A 15,811-nucleotide genomic window follows, 5' to 3' on the forward strand; every position below is an offset into this window, starting at 1 on the left:
AAGATTCAATTTTAAGCTGTCTATCCAACAATTCCTTCCCATAGCAGTGGGCTGAAACAATTGACATGAATGGGCAATCGCACTCATTCCCATTATGATATTATCAGTAATCTTTCTTTCTGATATGGAGGATTTCCTATGCAGATCCCTAATTTAGTTAACGTAGTAATAGTCACCAGAAGGAAAGCCAATTGGAGGTGGCCTAAGAGAGAAAGCCCTCCTAAAAGAACATCTGCTCTGCTGCCATCAGAAAATGAAAGGAAATGGAATCCAACAGATATAGATCAGGGTGAGGAAGGGTGCCTCATGCATGGCATAAAGCCCCCTTCTGCTCAGCAGCCCTCAAGTTTTCCCAGGAAATCCCCAAAACAGTCATAAAGGCTCAAACCCCCTATTACCCAGTATTATTCCCTAAACCCCCTCTAAATGGCCAGCTTTCAGCCAAACAAGAAGTGACATCACTTCACTTCTGTGTTGGTCATGGTATGTCCCTGAGTCCACAAAGGAACAGGGGCAAACATTAGCTTGGACCTCAATGCAATCGGCTCTCCCTGGTATGCAATTTACAAAGCACTTTTATGTCTCTCACCAGCCAAGAATCCTGTACCTATAAATTCAACCCTCCCCTCTGGTGCAAACTTCTTACCAGGCCGAAAATAGGATAAAATGATGTGGCGTAAATATGAAAGATTAACATTGATCATATTCTATACATGGATTGTGTGATTTTAACCTCAAAATCTGTAAAGGATGTGCTATTAATCTCTGCCTACTAGCATTTAGACTGCATCATCTGAGACAAACATGCCATCCTTCAATTTCATCTGAAACAACCCCAGTTCATTATACAGTTAATTTCCATGCCATGCAGACCACCAACATTTTGGTATATAAAGACAAAGCTGCAGCTGATAATAACTGATAATAAGCCGATTCTTTTCCCATGGCTCTTGAAATATATCTAAGATTAAATGGTAAATAGCACAGAACTCTTTGACTGGACAACATTAAAAAAACCAAAGTCATAACTATGGTAGGTAATATGTTAAATAACTTTTCAAATATATAAAAGCAATAAATACTAAGGGCCCAAACAGACAGGCCAAATAAAGCTACTGTGGGCCACTTTGGAAGTGTGCTGTTTAAATCATGCATGCATCTAAAGAGGCCGGAAGTCACACCAAAACCTGCTCCAGTCCTAAGGACTGGGGCACACCTTTGGCGCAGCTTCTGGCCTCTTAAGATGTGTGTACAGTCATTTAAACAGCATACCTCCAAGTGGCCTGAAGCAGCTTTATTTTGGCCTGTCTGTTCAGGTTCTTAGTTTCGTCTACAATGGTTCCAAGCACAGCAAATAATACGTATTTTTTGTAGATTTTTTTTCCCAAATGGGATTCAGGTTCTGTATATTCTGTAAAATCTCTGAAATCGCAAGGCTTCACCTATGTTATCTATTCTTTCATATGTCTCATTCATTTATACAAACATTTGGAACACCAGATTATCTGGAAATTCATGGTAAAGATACCAACAACCATCTTTTACTTTTGTAATAAAAACAGTTTAGAAAGTTCATAAAAACTCACATTACAAACAAAGAACACATCAATGAAATGTTCATAATAAAAGCAAATTCAGCTATAGCAATATATTTTGTCACTGAGATGCTATTAGATTTAGACTATAACTAAAAGCTTCAGCAGATTAATGTACTTTGCAAGAATCTTTTTCCAAAGCTTGACATCTAGATCATGGCTTCATTATTCTGTCAATCCATGAATAGTAAAAGCTGTCTTATGAAACCTCAGTTCTCAAACCTGACACCTTCTCCTAACAAGACTTTTCTCTTTCACGCACCAGATTTCTTTCTTCCTTCAAATTCCTTAACTTCATATTGGATTGAAAGCAGATCAGTAAATTTAAGTCTAAAATCTAGCACTCCTGCATGCATATATGAAATACATTGTCTATTTTAAATGAATGCGCAGAGGATCTTGTGAAGAACTTGCAATTTGTACCTGTTCCCTTAGAGAGCTCTCCTCTCTGCCTCTCTTCCTCTTCAAACTATGCCTCTACACTATCATTGAGTGTAGATAAAAATTCTGCAGGTAGAACTACACTACAGCTCCCTCCTCCAGGAGTCAGCATTTTGCTGTGATAGCCCCTACTTCACAGCCATTCAGTGGCTGCTGAAGAGCAGTGGAGGAGGATGAAAACACCTTTGGTCATGTTCCCATAGCCAGATGTAGTCTGATGTCCTTATCCACTTAGATGTGCCAGGGTGCTCTTGAGGTCTTGGCAGAGCCAGACAGGGTTTTTTTTTAGTCCTCCCAGCCCTCCACTGATTATCTCAGTGAAAGGTGAGAAGGTGGAATAGGTGAGCCTTTGGTCATTTTTGAAGCAAGAAGAGATACAAACCTTGGCAACAATAAAAAAAGAGATAACGAGAAGTATGTCGGACTTGCAGATGTCACTGACAGGATGCTGGCCTATACATCTAGATGCCACATATACACACACCCATATACACTCCTCTCAACAGTCTGTGAAACAGAAGACTTCTTTAGTACAAAAGTGCAATCATCCAGTCCTCCAAATGTGTTTGAACTGTAGTTTCCATCATTCCTCAACAATGACATACTAGCTTGCTGAAGCTGCAGTCCAACAACATCTGAAAGGCTGTATATCTCCACCCCCTTTTTTTAGAATAAAAATTATTGCCATCTTTAACACTAAAAAAAAGGGGGTAGAATCTGACAGGATGCCATGCATAAATGGAGCGAGCTTGTTTTCTGCTGTTCCCATAGACTAAAACACAGCCAAATGGATTCAAGTTACAAAAAAAGAGATTCCTAAATATTAAGATGACTTTCAATGTAAGAATTGTTCAATAATACAATAGATTGCCTCAGAGGTGATGGACTCTCCATGTGTGGGTCTTTAAACACAGGTTAGTAGCCATCTTATAAGATTGCTTTAGCCTTTATTTCTGTATGGAGATGGTGGACTAGATTGCCTCTACAGTGCCTTACAACTTATGATTCTATTATTCAATAAGTTTCAGCCCCAGATTTTAGTGTGTCTAAAATGGAAGCATTAGGATAATGCTGCAAGATCACAAAGTGTAACAACTATAGTTACCATGACACACACCTGAATTCGCCTTTCTTCTTTTCCCTTTTTTTCCTCTCCTCTTCCTCCTGTTTCTCTTTGCTTCAATCTCATATTTTCTAGAAAAATAAAATGGATAGTTATAGAAAGAAAGGTTGAGCTGTTACATGCCTTCTCCTCACTTTCTTGTTACGATATAATTCCATAATCCTTTACCATTGGCTATGCCTGCTGGTTTATGGATGCTGCAGTCATAGTCATCTGCAGTGCACTGTGTTACCTGCATTGAGGATAGAGTTGTCCAAATTTAAAGTCGCAATAAGAATGTTGCACTGCATTGTATTTGGGGTTCAACAAAGCAGTTACGCTGTCTCCCAGGATATATCACTCCAATTCTCTCCACATGCCAGCTTTCTCTCTCAGCATCAGATTCCACCACCACACGACATGCTCTCTTCTAATTGGATTGTTTTGGAGGGGTTTTTACTTAATTTTCAAAGTTCTCTTGTACTTCTACAAGGCTGTCTCCCACCACACTCTAACTCCTTCCAGTACACACGTGATACACACACACACGTAATTATGAAACAATTAATACACTTTGATTTTTCTGGACAAGAATCACTTTTCCCCAGCAGAAAGCCTTGCTCTCTGAGTGCCCGGAATTAAGATCTGTCTGCATTTAGTACAGCTGGAGAGAAGATATGTGGGAAAACCATCTGATCAGAAATACTGGTGGTGTTTCAAAAGTGAAAAGGATTACAATCTTGTTTTAATGTGGTTCTCTCTACAATTCTGACAAAGATATTCACTAGTTCTTCATGCCATTTTTCCCCATTAACCTCAGCCTAGAGCTGATGATTTCACTCACGTCTCCTTTCTCCTCTTCCTTCTCCGACGTTGTTCCTCTTCCTCACGCTCTTTCTTTCTTTTCCATCTCTTCCTGATACGTCGCAACCTTTCTGCCTCTTCTTCCTGTTGCTTCCTCTTCTGTAGAGAACCCAGAAGTTGTTCTGACTTTTGACTAATGCATCATATCCTTCGTATCTGTTGCTAGGCATTTCAGTGGCCTGCAAATAAAATAATTGAAAAACACAGACATTATTTATTTGAGTTTGCTTGTTTGTTTGTCTATTTTTATGCCAACTTGCTCCTAAACTAGACCCAGGTGGTTCACAAAGAAACTTTTTAGAAGTATATTTAAAAAAAACACAATTTGAGGAGACCTTTCTGGCCATTTTTGGCTAGAATAAACCCTTTTTAACAACAGGAAGTGAGCAGAAGTTCACTTCCTGTTTATTATTTTTTAAGTCCTTCTGGGGCTATATTTGCCCAGAGGGCTTAAAATGTGGTTGATAGCCCCATGCCACCCTTGAGGCTTCTAGGGCAACAAAATTGAAATCTTTTTGAAGTTTAATCACATCAAAGCCTGTACGTTCCCATTAAGTTCTGAAACGGTTAGAGCAGAAACGCTTTGGGAACGGAATTATCGCACTGGAGAAGTTTATAACGAGATGATAATGTTATGGGATGCATTTTACTTCACAGTACCTTCCTTTTTATCTGAGTCGTTCTCATATTGTTCGCTATTGCGCATCGATTTAATTTGGAGGGGAGTGATACCATGACGTCATCACTCAATCGTCTTTTTGACCCAGAAATCTTCTTACATGCATACGCATAACACAACATTGTACAAAACAAATGTGTGTGTGTGTGTGTGGTGTCCATAAACAAAAAGACTTACGGTGTTGTGGCGGTGTGAATATATACATATGTATGTATCCATACCTATTAATTATAAAAAACACACATGCACGCAGGCACATAATCTGGTGCCTCGGGGTACGAATGTGAATTCGTTCGCGGCCGCTTTTGTAACCCGAAAGCCTTCTAGCCGAATGCCATAGGCGCTATGGGAAAACGCCGCGGCCCGCCGCTGCTCCTTTAAAATGCGCCGAGTTTTTTTCGTAACCCAAAAAAACTTCGTAACCGGGCAATTATTTTTCTATTGCATTTTTTCGTATCCCGAAAAATGCATACTTGGGTATTCGTATCCCCGAGGTACCCCGGTTTAGATACCCACACCACACACCACCACAACACACACACCACACAACACCGCGATAGGACATATAGCTATACATGCATTACACATTCACACACACACACACACATATATATGTCCATAAACAAAAAGATATATGAGCGTATGTGTATGTGTGAATATATATACATATGTATGTATGTAAACAAACAAAAAAACATAAACATGTGTGTGTGTGTGTGTGTGTATCCATAAAAAAATTAACAAATAAACATTTTTTAAATGTGATGTGGAGAAAAACCATTTCTGCTTTGAGGAAAATCATTCCTCTATGGTCACATGGCGCCATGTCATACCCAGAAGAGCATTAGGCTTTTTGGACGCTCTAGGACTGCAGAGGAGGAAATTGTCTCAACCAATCAGGACATGAGGACTGACAGAACAGATATAAGAACGGATAGGATTACTGCAATAACTTTTCATGTAACGGTATGATAACGTTCCATCTGTCTGAGAACTGTTTTTCATCGTTTTCACCCTGGAACGCTATTGGAACACTTTGGGCTCGGAATGAGAACTCAATGCGAACCATACTGTGTGGTAAATTTCACTATGTTCCGTTCTCATTCCACTCCCGGAACGTTATCATTACGTTGTACGGTAAACTTCTTTGATTCCTGGATGACCCAGGGAGTCTCTAAACGTAATGAAAAGGCCCTCCACAACCCCTAGTGTTTATTGGGGTATCCTGAAACAATCTGTGACCCCTGGGAAACTCTGGGGGTTACAAAAAATGGCACTGAGTGTGACATGTAACCTTGCAGACCACACTTTGACTTCTTTTGTTCTACAGAAAATAATTATGTTCCTTTTCCCCTGCCCAAGTATTACATCTTACCTTGATCTTGACCATCAGAGCATCAATAGACATTTCAAGGTCGTTGACCTGCTTGCTCATTTCTGCTTTTCCCTCTTTCAGAGCACTCACTACTTCATTGAATTTGTCAAGCCTTGTTTTCAGTGTCCGAACCTTGATTAGACCATCTATGCTGTGAAAGGAATATCTAAGTTTCAGATAAATTCTTGCATGTAAGAAGCAGCGAGCTGAGGGCAAACAGGGGCTAAAAACCTGTACTACGCTGTCCAACAACACAGAAAGTTTAATAAGGTAATAGCAAAAGTAAATTTATTCTATTTTAGGTACCAAGAGAAATGAATGTTAGGATGGGAGAGACATTCAATAAGACTGATTCTGGAAGTTGCCTCAAGACCGTGGAAACTTTCTCAATATGACAGAGTGGTGCTAGAAAAAAGTACACTTGATCTGTTCAATAATATTTTGTCTTCCTGTTTCAGATAATTACAGGTATAACAGGTACATAAGTCTGTAGATATAATGGCTCTTTAAAGACCTAACATTTGGCCAAGTAGCGGACCAAATTGACTCAAAGAGATCAACTAAATCCAGGGATTCTTCAGGAAAAGATAAAGGAAACACTAAGAGCATAAAGGGCATGATAGGAAATGTATTGAGGACTGGTCCATTCACTTCCCATCCCACCACCAACTGTTTCCACTGAATGCTGCCATGTTCTCTCCATTAAATCTTTAAAGACAGGGATTGGGGACATAGAATCATAGAGTTGGAAGATTTCACAAGGGCCATCCAGTCCAACCCCCTGCTCTCCAGCTGCTGTTAAACTGTAATGTGTATCTGTCGCCGCCCACATGGCTCATGGCCAAGATGTGATGCCCATTGCAGTCCAACAGCATCTGGAAGATGACTCATTCCATACTCCTGCCTTAAATTAGGCTCAGAGAGCAAGGGTGTGGTAGAAGGATCATCTTTTCCTTCCTTTTCCTCAGTATCTTAAGGCATGAAGATTTTTACCAGCACCAATACCATGCAGCTAATTTGGTTTACCAGCAAAAATATTTAGGAATGGGATACAAGACTTGATACAACTCTTGCTTTGTCTTACCGTGGTTGATGCTTTCTCTTGCACAGCCACATACGGATAGTCTTTTGTATTTTGATGCAGGCACTTGCTCTGTATTTTATTTTGTTTTTCACTGTAATAAACAAGGAAAAAACAGACATTTTCAGAATCGGACAATCCCACACACATTTGCAGAAAGGATGTTTTTCAATGGAAGGGGTAAGTAATTGTTCAGATAGATTACAAAGGCCTGCTTAACCTTCCTGTCACCACAACGTTCCCAGAAATTGCGTGATTATCATTTGCTATTTGATGTTCTTTTTTGTTGCCTGTTTTATTGAACCATTTCCTGTATTGCTATGTATTTTATATGTATTATCCTATTATTTCTTATATTGTACACCATAGGCAGGTTTACTCTTATATATTTATTGTTTTTATGTACAGCGCTGTGCAAATCTACAGAGCTATATAAATAATAATAATAATAATAATAATAATAATAAAGTTATGCAGGGCTTTGTGGTGTAGGAGACCACCCTAGTACCTTCATGCCCAATAGAGAGCTGCGGCTGTTGCTTCTGAATTTGTAGCAGTTGTAACTGTGGTGGCACCAGTCAAATTTTGGTGATGGCAATGGCATGATGGTATTAATATGGCCCCTGATAAATTCCATGGGGGCAACATAAGCATCTTCAAATCAAGAGAATTGAGCATCCTTGGAATAATGGGTGATGTCTCCATTCTCTCTGATGCAGTTAAGATGCAGCGGCTGGCAACAATTTTTGTACAAGTGGGATTTACACTTCAAACATTTGCCTGATGATAAGGCTTGGCAATTTCTGTGGAACTTCAGTAAAACATTCAATCAAACTAAAATTCCATCAAGACAAGCATTCCTGCAAATCCCATCAAGCCTACACACAATACAGCCAATGAAATCAGGTGGATAGGTGCTGCATGAGTGCTACATGTTGCTCCACTCTGCGTTAGCACTTTAAGCAACTTTGAAAATTTGACTCAGAAAATTCCCACCCCCCTTACAAGGTACTTAAATACATACATTTAATGACCGACAGAGAGCACCACTGAATCTTCTTCCAGCGACTACAGATAAGCCAATGGTTGACTCGTTTAACCAACTCAGCAAGATGATCTGGATCAGACTTCATGATTTGATCAAACTCTGCAAACTAAAAATCAAAACCAGCTTCACACAAGGGATGGGGATTTAGAAGGCATTCTTCATGGAATGTTAAAGAACAAAGTGCTCTGTTATAAGCAGAATGTTGTAACCCTGACAACATGAATGGTGGCTAAACTAGCAGCTGGCCAGCTTCTGTGGTCTAAACAAGGTGCTGTTGTATGTGTGTGCCTCCAAGTTGCCTGTTGACTTATGATGACCCCATGAACCTGATAGGGTTTTCTTATGCAAGGAATACTCAGAGGGTTTTTTGCCAGTTAACTTTCTCTAAAATCCAACCTACAGCAGCTGGTATTCATTTGCAGTCTCTCATCCAAGTACTAACCAGGGCTGACCCTGCTTACCTGCCAAGATCAGATGGTATCTGGAACCTTTAGGGTATTTAGGCTACACAAGGTGCTAGTACTAGCCTTTAAAACCACCCAGGATCTAGAATAATTTCATGTATAATTTCTCACTTGGTGGTCTGGCAGAAGTTTCCAACTCTAGATTTGATGACTGATATATAGACATCTACATATCAATATATACAGACCAATGTGATGTTTTTGTGCTGAACTAGGACTCCAGGAGACTAGCATGCAAATCTCTCCTTGGCCACATAAAGCGATTGGTTGATTTGATTAAGACAAGCTCTCTCAGCTTGATAGCACGTCCCCTCCGAACAAATTTTTGTCAGGAAAACCCTGTGATAGGTTTGCCTTGGGGTCTCACTTATGGGGTCGCCATAAGTTGGAAAGAACCTGGCCACACACAACAACAAATACTGTTAAAAAAAATGAATAGGCCTCCTGCAACCATGGAGGCTTAGCACTATCCAAAAAGCTCCATAAAGCTTCTTCTCTCTCTCTCTCTTGGCCTTTAGGAAAAGATGTAAGGCCTATTTCTTTGCAAATGCTTTTCGATTACAACACTGCATCATCAACTGTGGAGGTTTAAAGGTTTGTCCAATTTTATGACTTTCCAAATTGTAGAGATGTATCTTTTAAATCTGGCATAAGTCACCATGAGCAAGGAGAGAGCTGGAGTTGAAATATTTTAAATAAATAGAGAAATAAAACATGAAGACAGCCATGTCAATTTGTGTATTTGCATCATCAAAACAGACAAGATTAAATTGAGTTTTCTTACAACCCAGCTTTCAAGTAAAGCAGAACTACCTTAGCTATCAATTACTTTGCAAAAAGGATGGAGAGAAAATATTAATCATGCCATTTCACCTTCATCAGTTCTTCATGGATAGCTGTAATGCTTACCTTGCCGGGTCTAAAAAACACTTTGGTTAATCCAAATTTATAGTCATTTTCATTCAATCCAAGAGCTTTGAAGAGTGCCTAACAGAAAATAAAAACACATGTGTTCATAAAACAAATCTTTTGGGAGATTAAAGGTTACAACCAGAGCTTGGAAATAATTTATTTAAAAGTTCAGTGGACCCTTCCCATCTACAATGGTTTGGTTCCAGGACAAACCACAGATGGGGATGCTCAAGTCCCATATTATTCAGTGGGTGGCAATGTGTTTGCAACATGTTAGCCAAAGTGCATTTTTCTGAATTTTGGTGTGCATGTGGTATTCCACATGACCCCAGTGGACCCTGTCATGCAGTCCACCATAATCCCCAGAGGGATGGGACATGTACGCACTACACCCAGGTGAGCTCAGTCTAATGGGACCTTTTGGGAACAATACCCCAGCAGATAGTTTGGAAGTTGCAAATGGGATCCTCATCACCTCCATAATCAGAAGAATGGGCGATGACTGCCAAGATATCTCACCTGATGAGTCGGCTAACACCTTAACTCTCTTCCCATTTCCCTTGAATATTGTCAGACCAGATTACCTCACCCCATACAGTCTAAGACTTTGACCTGCAGCTAGTTTTAGCCTTCAAAAACCCCTGGAAATCCCCCTCAGTGTGCTAGTTTGGAGTTCATGGGGACACTACATCACTGTGATCTCTAGTCTTGCTCCAGCACTTCCGTTCAACTAATGCTCTCAGAACAACTGTGTCTCAACTCACTTCACCCAACTGGACTCCGGAAGCAAGCCCATCTATAGTAAGTATAACCCGTAGTTCTGCCTCAAACCTATACCAAGCTAATCCCTGATTTCCTGAGCCTTGAATGAATGAATGTGTGATAGTGAAATACAGTTTAAATAAAAATATACTTAATTGGAGACTTCTGCCTCTGCATCATTTCTTGGATCTACCGGCCCCTCAGTATACAGGTGGGAGACAGTTTCATAGAGTCCTTGTAGCCGGACCCCACTCAATTTGAGCTAAGTAAAATTCCTCTACATAGATTTTAGCTACAAACTGCATCAGTGCATCTGCCTGCACATGTTTGGGATCTGAAGGTAGTCAAATCCATGGATTCCTAGCCTGTCAATAGGGCAGGCCCACTGTAACTTATTAGCCCTAATTATTTTTTAAAATTTAACTATGATTTTAAAATTTGTTATTTCAATCATTAAATGCTAATGATGTTACTTCTGAGTAAAGGGTAATGCTTTGCTTTAATACATTACTGGCCATTTTTAGTCATTTTAAATTGTATTTTTATTGTAATGTTTTAACAAATTTAATATTTTAAAAATGCTTGACAGTTTAGTGTTTTCAAATTAATTTCTTCACAAATTAATGTTAACAAGTTAATGTTAATGCAAACATTTGTAAGCTCAGTATCAATTAATACCAGTTTGTGATGACACATAACACATAAAAGCAACATATTTCAGCCTTCTCAACATTAGTACCTTGCAGAAGAGTCTCGGATCCAAACGAGTCAGCTTTGGAGGCATGTACTTTTTGTACATATTATATAGTTCGTGGAAAGAAGCACGCGATGGGAAGCCACCTTGCATCAAATCCAAAACAGACACCATACCTAGAGTAACAAACATGCAATTAAATGCCACAAAGGAAATTAAGGAGACACAGCTGTCATTCTCTCAGTGGATTCAGATGAATGTCAAAAACATAATAACCATGTTACAGTTTCATCTTGAGACGTAGTGACTGGCTAAAGGTCGTCTAAGGATATTCATGGCTGGTTCTCCCCATTCTTGTCTGACATATTAGTCACAATACTACCTGTGGCCCATAATAATAACAACAACAATTTTCTATCCTGCCTTTTTCCCAGTTCAGACTCAGAGTGGCTTACAACAAGTTAATAAAAACATTATTAAAAATTCACAAAACACACAAAACAGATTAAACAAAAAACAGATTAAAACATAGATCACTGCCAGCACAACAGTTAGCAGAATTCAGCACATTGTTTAGGTGAGACAGGTCTTATGCAGTCACTCATCAAATGCCTGTCAAAACAGAAAAGCCTTTATTTGTCTGCCAAAAAAAAAAAAAGCAGGGAGGGTGCCAGTCTAATTATCTTGGAAGGGAGTTCCAAAGCCTGGGGGCAGCCACTGAGAAGGCCCTTTCTCTCACATTCTCACCAGAGTCTGCACCTTTGTCCGAGCTTATCTCTCGGTCACACTGAAAGTGGATGAGAAAAAATATTTACTACCATTCTCTAAGGTGGTGCAAGGCAGTGCTTCTTGACCTTTTTACATTGGAGATGTTTTGGATTTCACCATCCAGAATCTCTAAGCACTGATTCTGGTGCCTGGAGCTTTTGGCAGTTGACGTCCAAACCAACTGACAGTCTAAAGGTAGAGAACTACTTCTCATAGACTTTTCCATAAACATTGTATTTATTTATTATACTTATTTATATCCCATGCCTTTCCCAGTCTGGGATTCAAGGTGGCTTACAACAGTTAAAACAAATAAAACAAAATTTACATCATACAAAGGTTTAAAATAAAATTAAAAAGTTTAAAACACAGCTTTTAAAAAAACACAAACAGACAGTATTGCACACTGTGCATGTTCAGTTCCTCCTGAGCAGTAATGTCTTCAGAGGCCGCCTAAACAAACAAGCAAGCAAGCAAGCAAGCAAGCAAGCAAGAAGTCATGCTTGTAGAAACATAGCAGGAAAGGTGCCAGGCTGGTCTCTCTAGGAAGGAGCCTGGGAACAGATACCGAGAAAGCCCTCTCTCCCATGTCCCCACCAAATGCATCTGTGAGGGTTGTGAGACAGAGAGAAAGGCCTACCTGGATATCAAAACGAGGGCAGGCACATATAGGGAAATATATTTCTTCAGGTAACATGGACCTGAGTTGTACAGAGCTTTACAGGTTATAACCAGCACTTTGAATTGTGGCCAGAAACACACTGGCAGCCAGCAGAGCTGTTATTAACAAGGGAGTTACTGTATATACTCATGTATAAGTCTAGAATTTAGTTTAAAAATTGACCCAAAAAATCTGAGTCCACTTATCCATAGGTCAATGTAAGTACAGTCTGTCTTTGCCATACACGGGGGATCCATTCCGGATCCTGTCACGTAAGGCAAATTCCGCCTATGCTCGAGCCCCATTGGAAACAATGGGGCTTGTGTACGGCGGCGCGGGAGCGCACAGAGCGCAACAGGCGCGCAGGGCGCAACGGGCACACGCGCCCATTCAACTGAATGGGACGCGCCGCCCCTTCCGCCCCATGTGTGCCCCGCGGCTTGAGCGCATATGCTCAAGGCCGCGTATGGCGTGGGCGCGCTGTACTGTATCTTAACTCTCATAAAAACAGAAACCATCCCCTGGTGTAATCTGTACTAGAAGTGCTGCCCCCCCTCTCTACTCTTTAATCCATCAAAACCTTCACTGTGAACACAAAGTTATACCTCCTGCAATTTTGTATGTTCTTTGGCATTGTTTTCCATTGCTTCATCTTTTAGATTCTTTGCTACATGACCCAAAATCTTACTTTTGACTTTTCCACAGCTCATATCAAAATCCATCATTTTGGCCCAAAAATCTGCCCTTGACTTATACATGAGATATAGTTGAGTATATATGGTATGTCCTTCCTGGCTGCAGCTCTTTGGACCAGCTGATGTTTCCAAACACTCTTCAAAGGCTGCTCCACCTTTTACAGTAAATCCAGACAGAATGTAAACAAGGCATGTGTCACAGCTGCCAGATCTGAAACCTCTAGGAACAGGCATAGATAGTGCACAACCCTTAACTGGGCCTAGGCTATTTGAAGGACCAGATCTTTCTTTATGAACCCACTAGAACACTCAGATTGTCTGGATAGATGCTCCTCTTTGTCCCATTACCCTATCATAACAGATAGACGATTCCAAAAGATTTTTCACATGAGGCTGTTAGTGTTCTTAAAACGTTGATATATCAGAATTCAGCAATTCAACTGTTTTGAAATCGTTTTGTAATCATTTATTGCTGAATTCTGATATATTAACATTTTAAGAACACTAACAGTCTCATGTGAAAATCTTTTGGAATCGTCTGTTATGATGATTCCACTACATTTTGGGACAATAAAGGAACAATATAACGATGTCGTGTGAAAATCTTCATTGTGTCATTCACATACTGATAGTACTGATCTCCTAAACCCTGAACAACCTCACCCCAAAGTTCCATGTATATGATAAACAGCATGTGAGACAGAACTGACCTCTGAAGTAACCCACAGACCACAGGCCAAGGGGCTGAACAGGAGTCCCTCAGCATCACATTCTGGGTACTCTTCCAGGAAGGAAGATATCCACAGTAAAACAGTGCTATAAGTCCTATGCCAGCAAGGTAGCTATCAAAGGCCACCAAGGGGTGGGGTGGCAAAACTAACAGAGGACATTTTCACACAGGCAAAAGTGATAGGACCATAGCGGGATGCTCCTGTCACTATCACACAATTGTGCAAAGATTACGACATCACAAAAATTGTGTCATTATCCTGTGAATACAGAAGAATTCTAGTATCAATCCTGTGAATAAAGAAGAATTCTAGTATCACTTTTGATTCATGGGAAAGTCCCTTGAATAAAAAGTGATGGGAGAATTCCTCTTTATTCATGGGATAATGACACGGTTATCGCAAGGTCATCTGAGAATCTTTGCGCAATTTCATGATAGTAACAGGAGCACCCTGCTATGCTCCCATCACTTTAGCCCATGTGATAATTTCCAGAGACCTGCTTCTTGTATCCAGTTCCCAGTAATGCTCCCAATCACTTTTGCCCATGTGAAAATCTTCAGAGACATGCTTCTCGTGTCTAGTTCCCAGCATATATCATACCAATGTGACCAAAGCTGTCTCTGCCACACAACCAGACAAGAACCAGATTGAAATAGATCTAGATAATATGCCTCATCCAGAAATCCCTGGAACAGGCCACTACATACTCCACTACCTTGCCCAAAAATGAAATGTTGGAAACTCGCTGATAATTACCCAGTATGATGGGATTCAAGGAGGGCTTTTTCACCAAAGTTCTCATAAATGCCTCCTTCAGGCATGCTGAAATTCTGCCTTGTTTTAGCTAGGCACTGACCATTCCCTCTACCCACTCAGTACCCACTTTTAGTAAGCCAGGAAGGCCAAGGCTCTAGCAAACATAGGGTGGCTCTCCCCTCTCCAGGAATCCTATTTACATTATTGGATTGTACAAATTGAAAAATATGTATTATCACTGGACAAGAAAGGACCAAAGTTACATCAATTTGACCTGTATTGATAATAGCATCCATATCAGAGTGGATTTAAGCAATTTTATCTGCAAAGAACCAGGCAAATTGTTCACTGAGGGCTATGCTTGAGTACTCTGGATTCTTCTCTTATAGGCCCTTATGTACAAGACCTCTGACCACTTGAAATAGTTTTACTGGCCAACTCTTTGCAGATACAATTGTGGCAAAAAGAAATTCATTTTTGCTGCCCAGATTGTCCCAGAGTAGGTGTTCAGATAAGCTCTAGCCTACCATCCATCAGACCTGCTCTTCTGCCAGATCACACTACTTATTGTCTGTCTCACTTAAACTGAATTCCTCAAAAATCAGCTCCTCATATTGCAAAAACACATCACCAGCACTCCCATAATCAATAAAATAACAGCAACAAGTACAACTGCTCAATCTGATCTCTAAGGGACACACATCAGACATAAGCAGTTCCTCTAACAAAGCCAGCCCAAACAGCAAGGAAGAAGGAATCAAGGAACTGAATGAAAGCCCAAATGGGTGAGAATGATAACTGAATGTAAATCTTTTCCTAAGCCTTTATAGATATAGGCTAGGATCTTATAGAGCCAAAACATTCACACAATGTACTACAGCATGAGTGTGTTGACGTTTTTGCTACTGCACAATGATATATCCAAGACTTCATTTTGTGACCAGAACTAGAGTCTGAAGAGGAAGAGCCCTCCCCTCCCTCCTTCCAACTGTCATCTTCTGGCCTTAGAGGGAATGAAAGGACAGGCCCAATGCCATTGGGCCTGACGAGGAAGAGCCCTCCCCTCTCTCCTTCCAACTGTCATCTTCTGGCCTTAGAGGGAATGAAAGGACAGGCCCAATGCCATTGGGCCTGACGAGGAAGAGCCCTCCCCTCTCTCCTTCCAACTGTCATCTTCTGGCCT

General features: G+C 40.4%; 1 protein-coding gene across 6 annotated transcripts in view; it reads right to left on the reverse strand.

Annotated features, from left to right (window-relative positions):
• Positions 1-15,811, reverse strand: part of MYO6 (myosin VI) — a 125,990-nt gene that overhangs the window by 44,610 nt on the left and 65,569 nt on the right. For all 6 annotated transcript variants that reach the window (XM_042439856.1, XM_042439850.1, XM_042439835.1 and 3 more), the window contains 5 exons: positions 11,063-11,193; positions 9,559-9,636; positions 8,162-8,291; positions 7,141-7,231; positions 6,057-6,207 (listed from right to left, as the gene is read on the reverse strand). In XM_042439856.1, the coding sequence (XP_042295790.1) occupies positions 6,057-6,207; positions 7,141-7,231; positions 8,162-8,291; positions 9,559-9,636; positions 11,063-11,193 (581 nt within the window). The remainder of the gene's footprint in view (positions 1-6,056; positions 6,208-7,140; positions 7,232-8,161; positions 8,292-9,558; positions 9,637-11,062; positions 11,194-15,811) is intronic.

The sequence above is a fragment of the Sceloporus undulatus genome, chromosome 1 (genome assembly GCF_019175285.1).
Source record: "Sceloporus undulatus isolate JIND9_A2432 ecotype Alabama chromosome 1, SceUnd_v1.1, whole genome shotgun sequence".
In the NCBI taxonomy this organism is placed as follows: Eukaryota; Metazoa; Chordata; class Lepidosauria; order Squamata; family Phrynosomatidae; genus Sceloporus; species Sceloporus undulatus.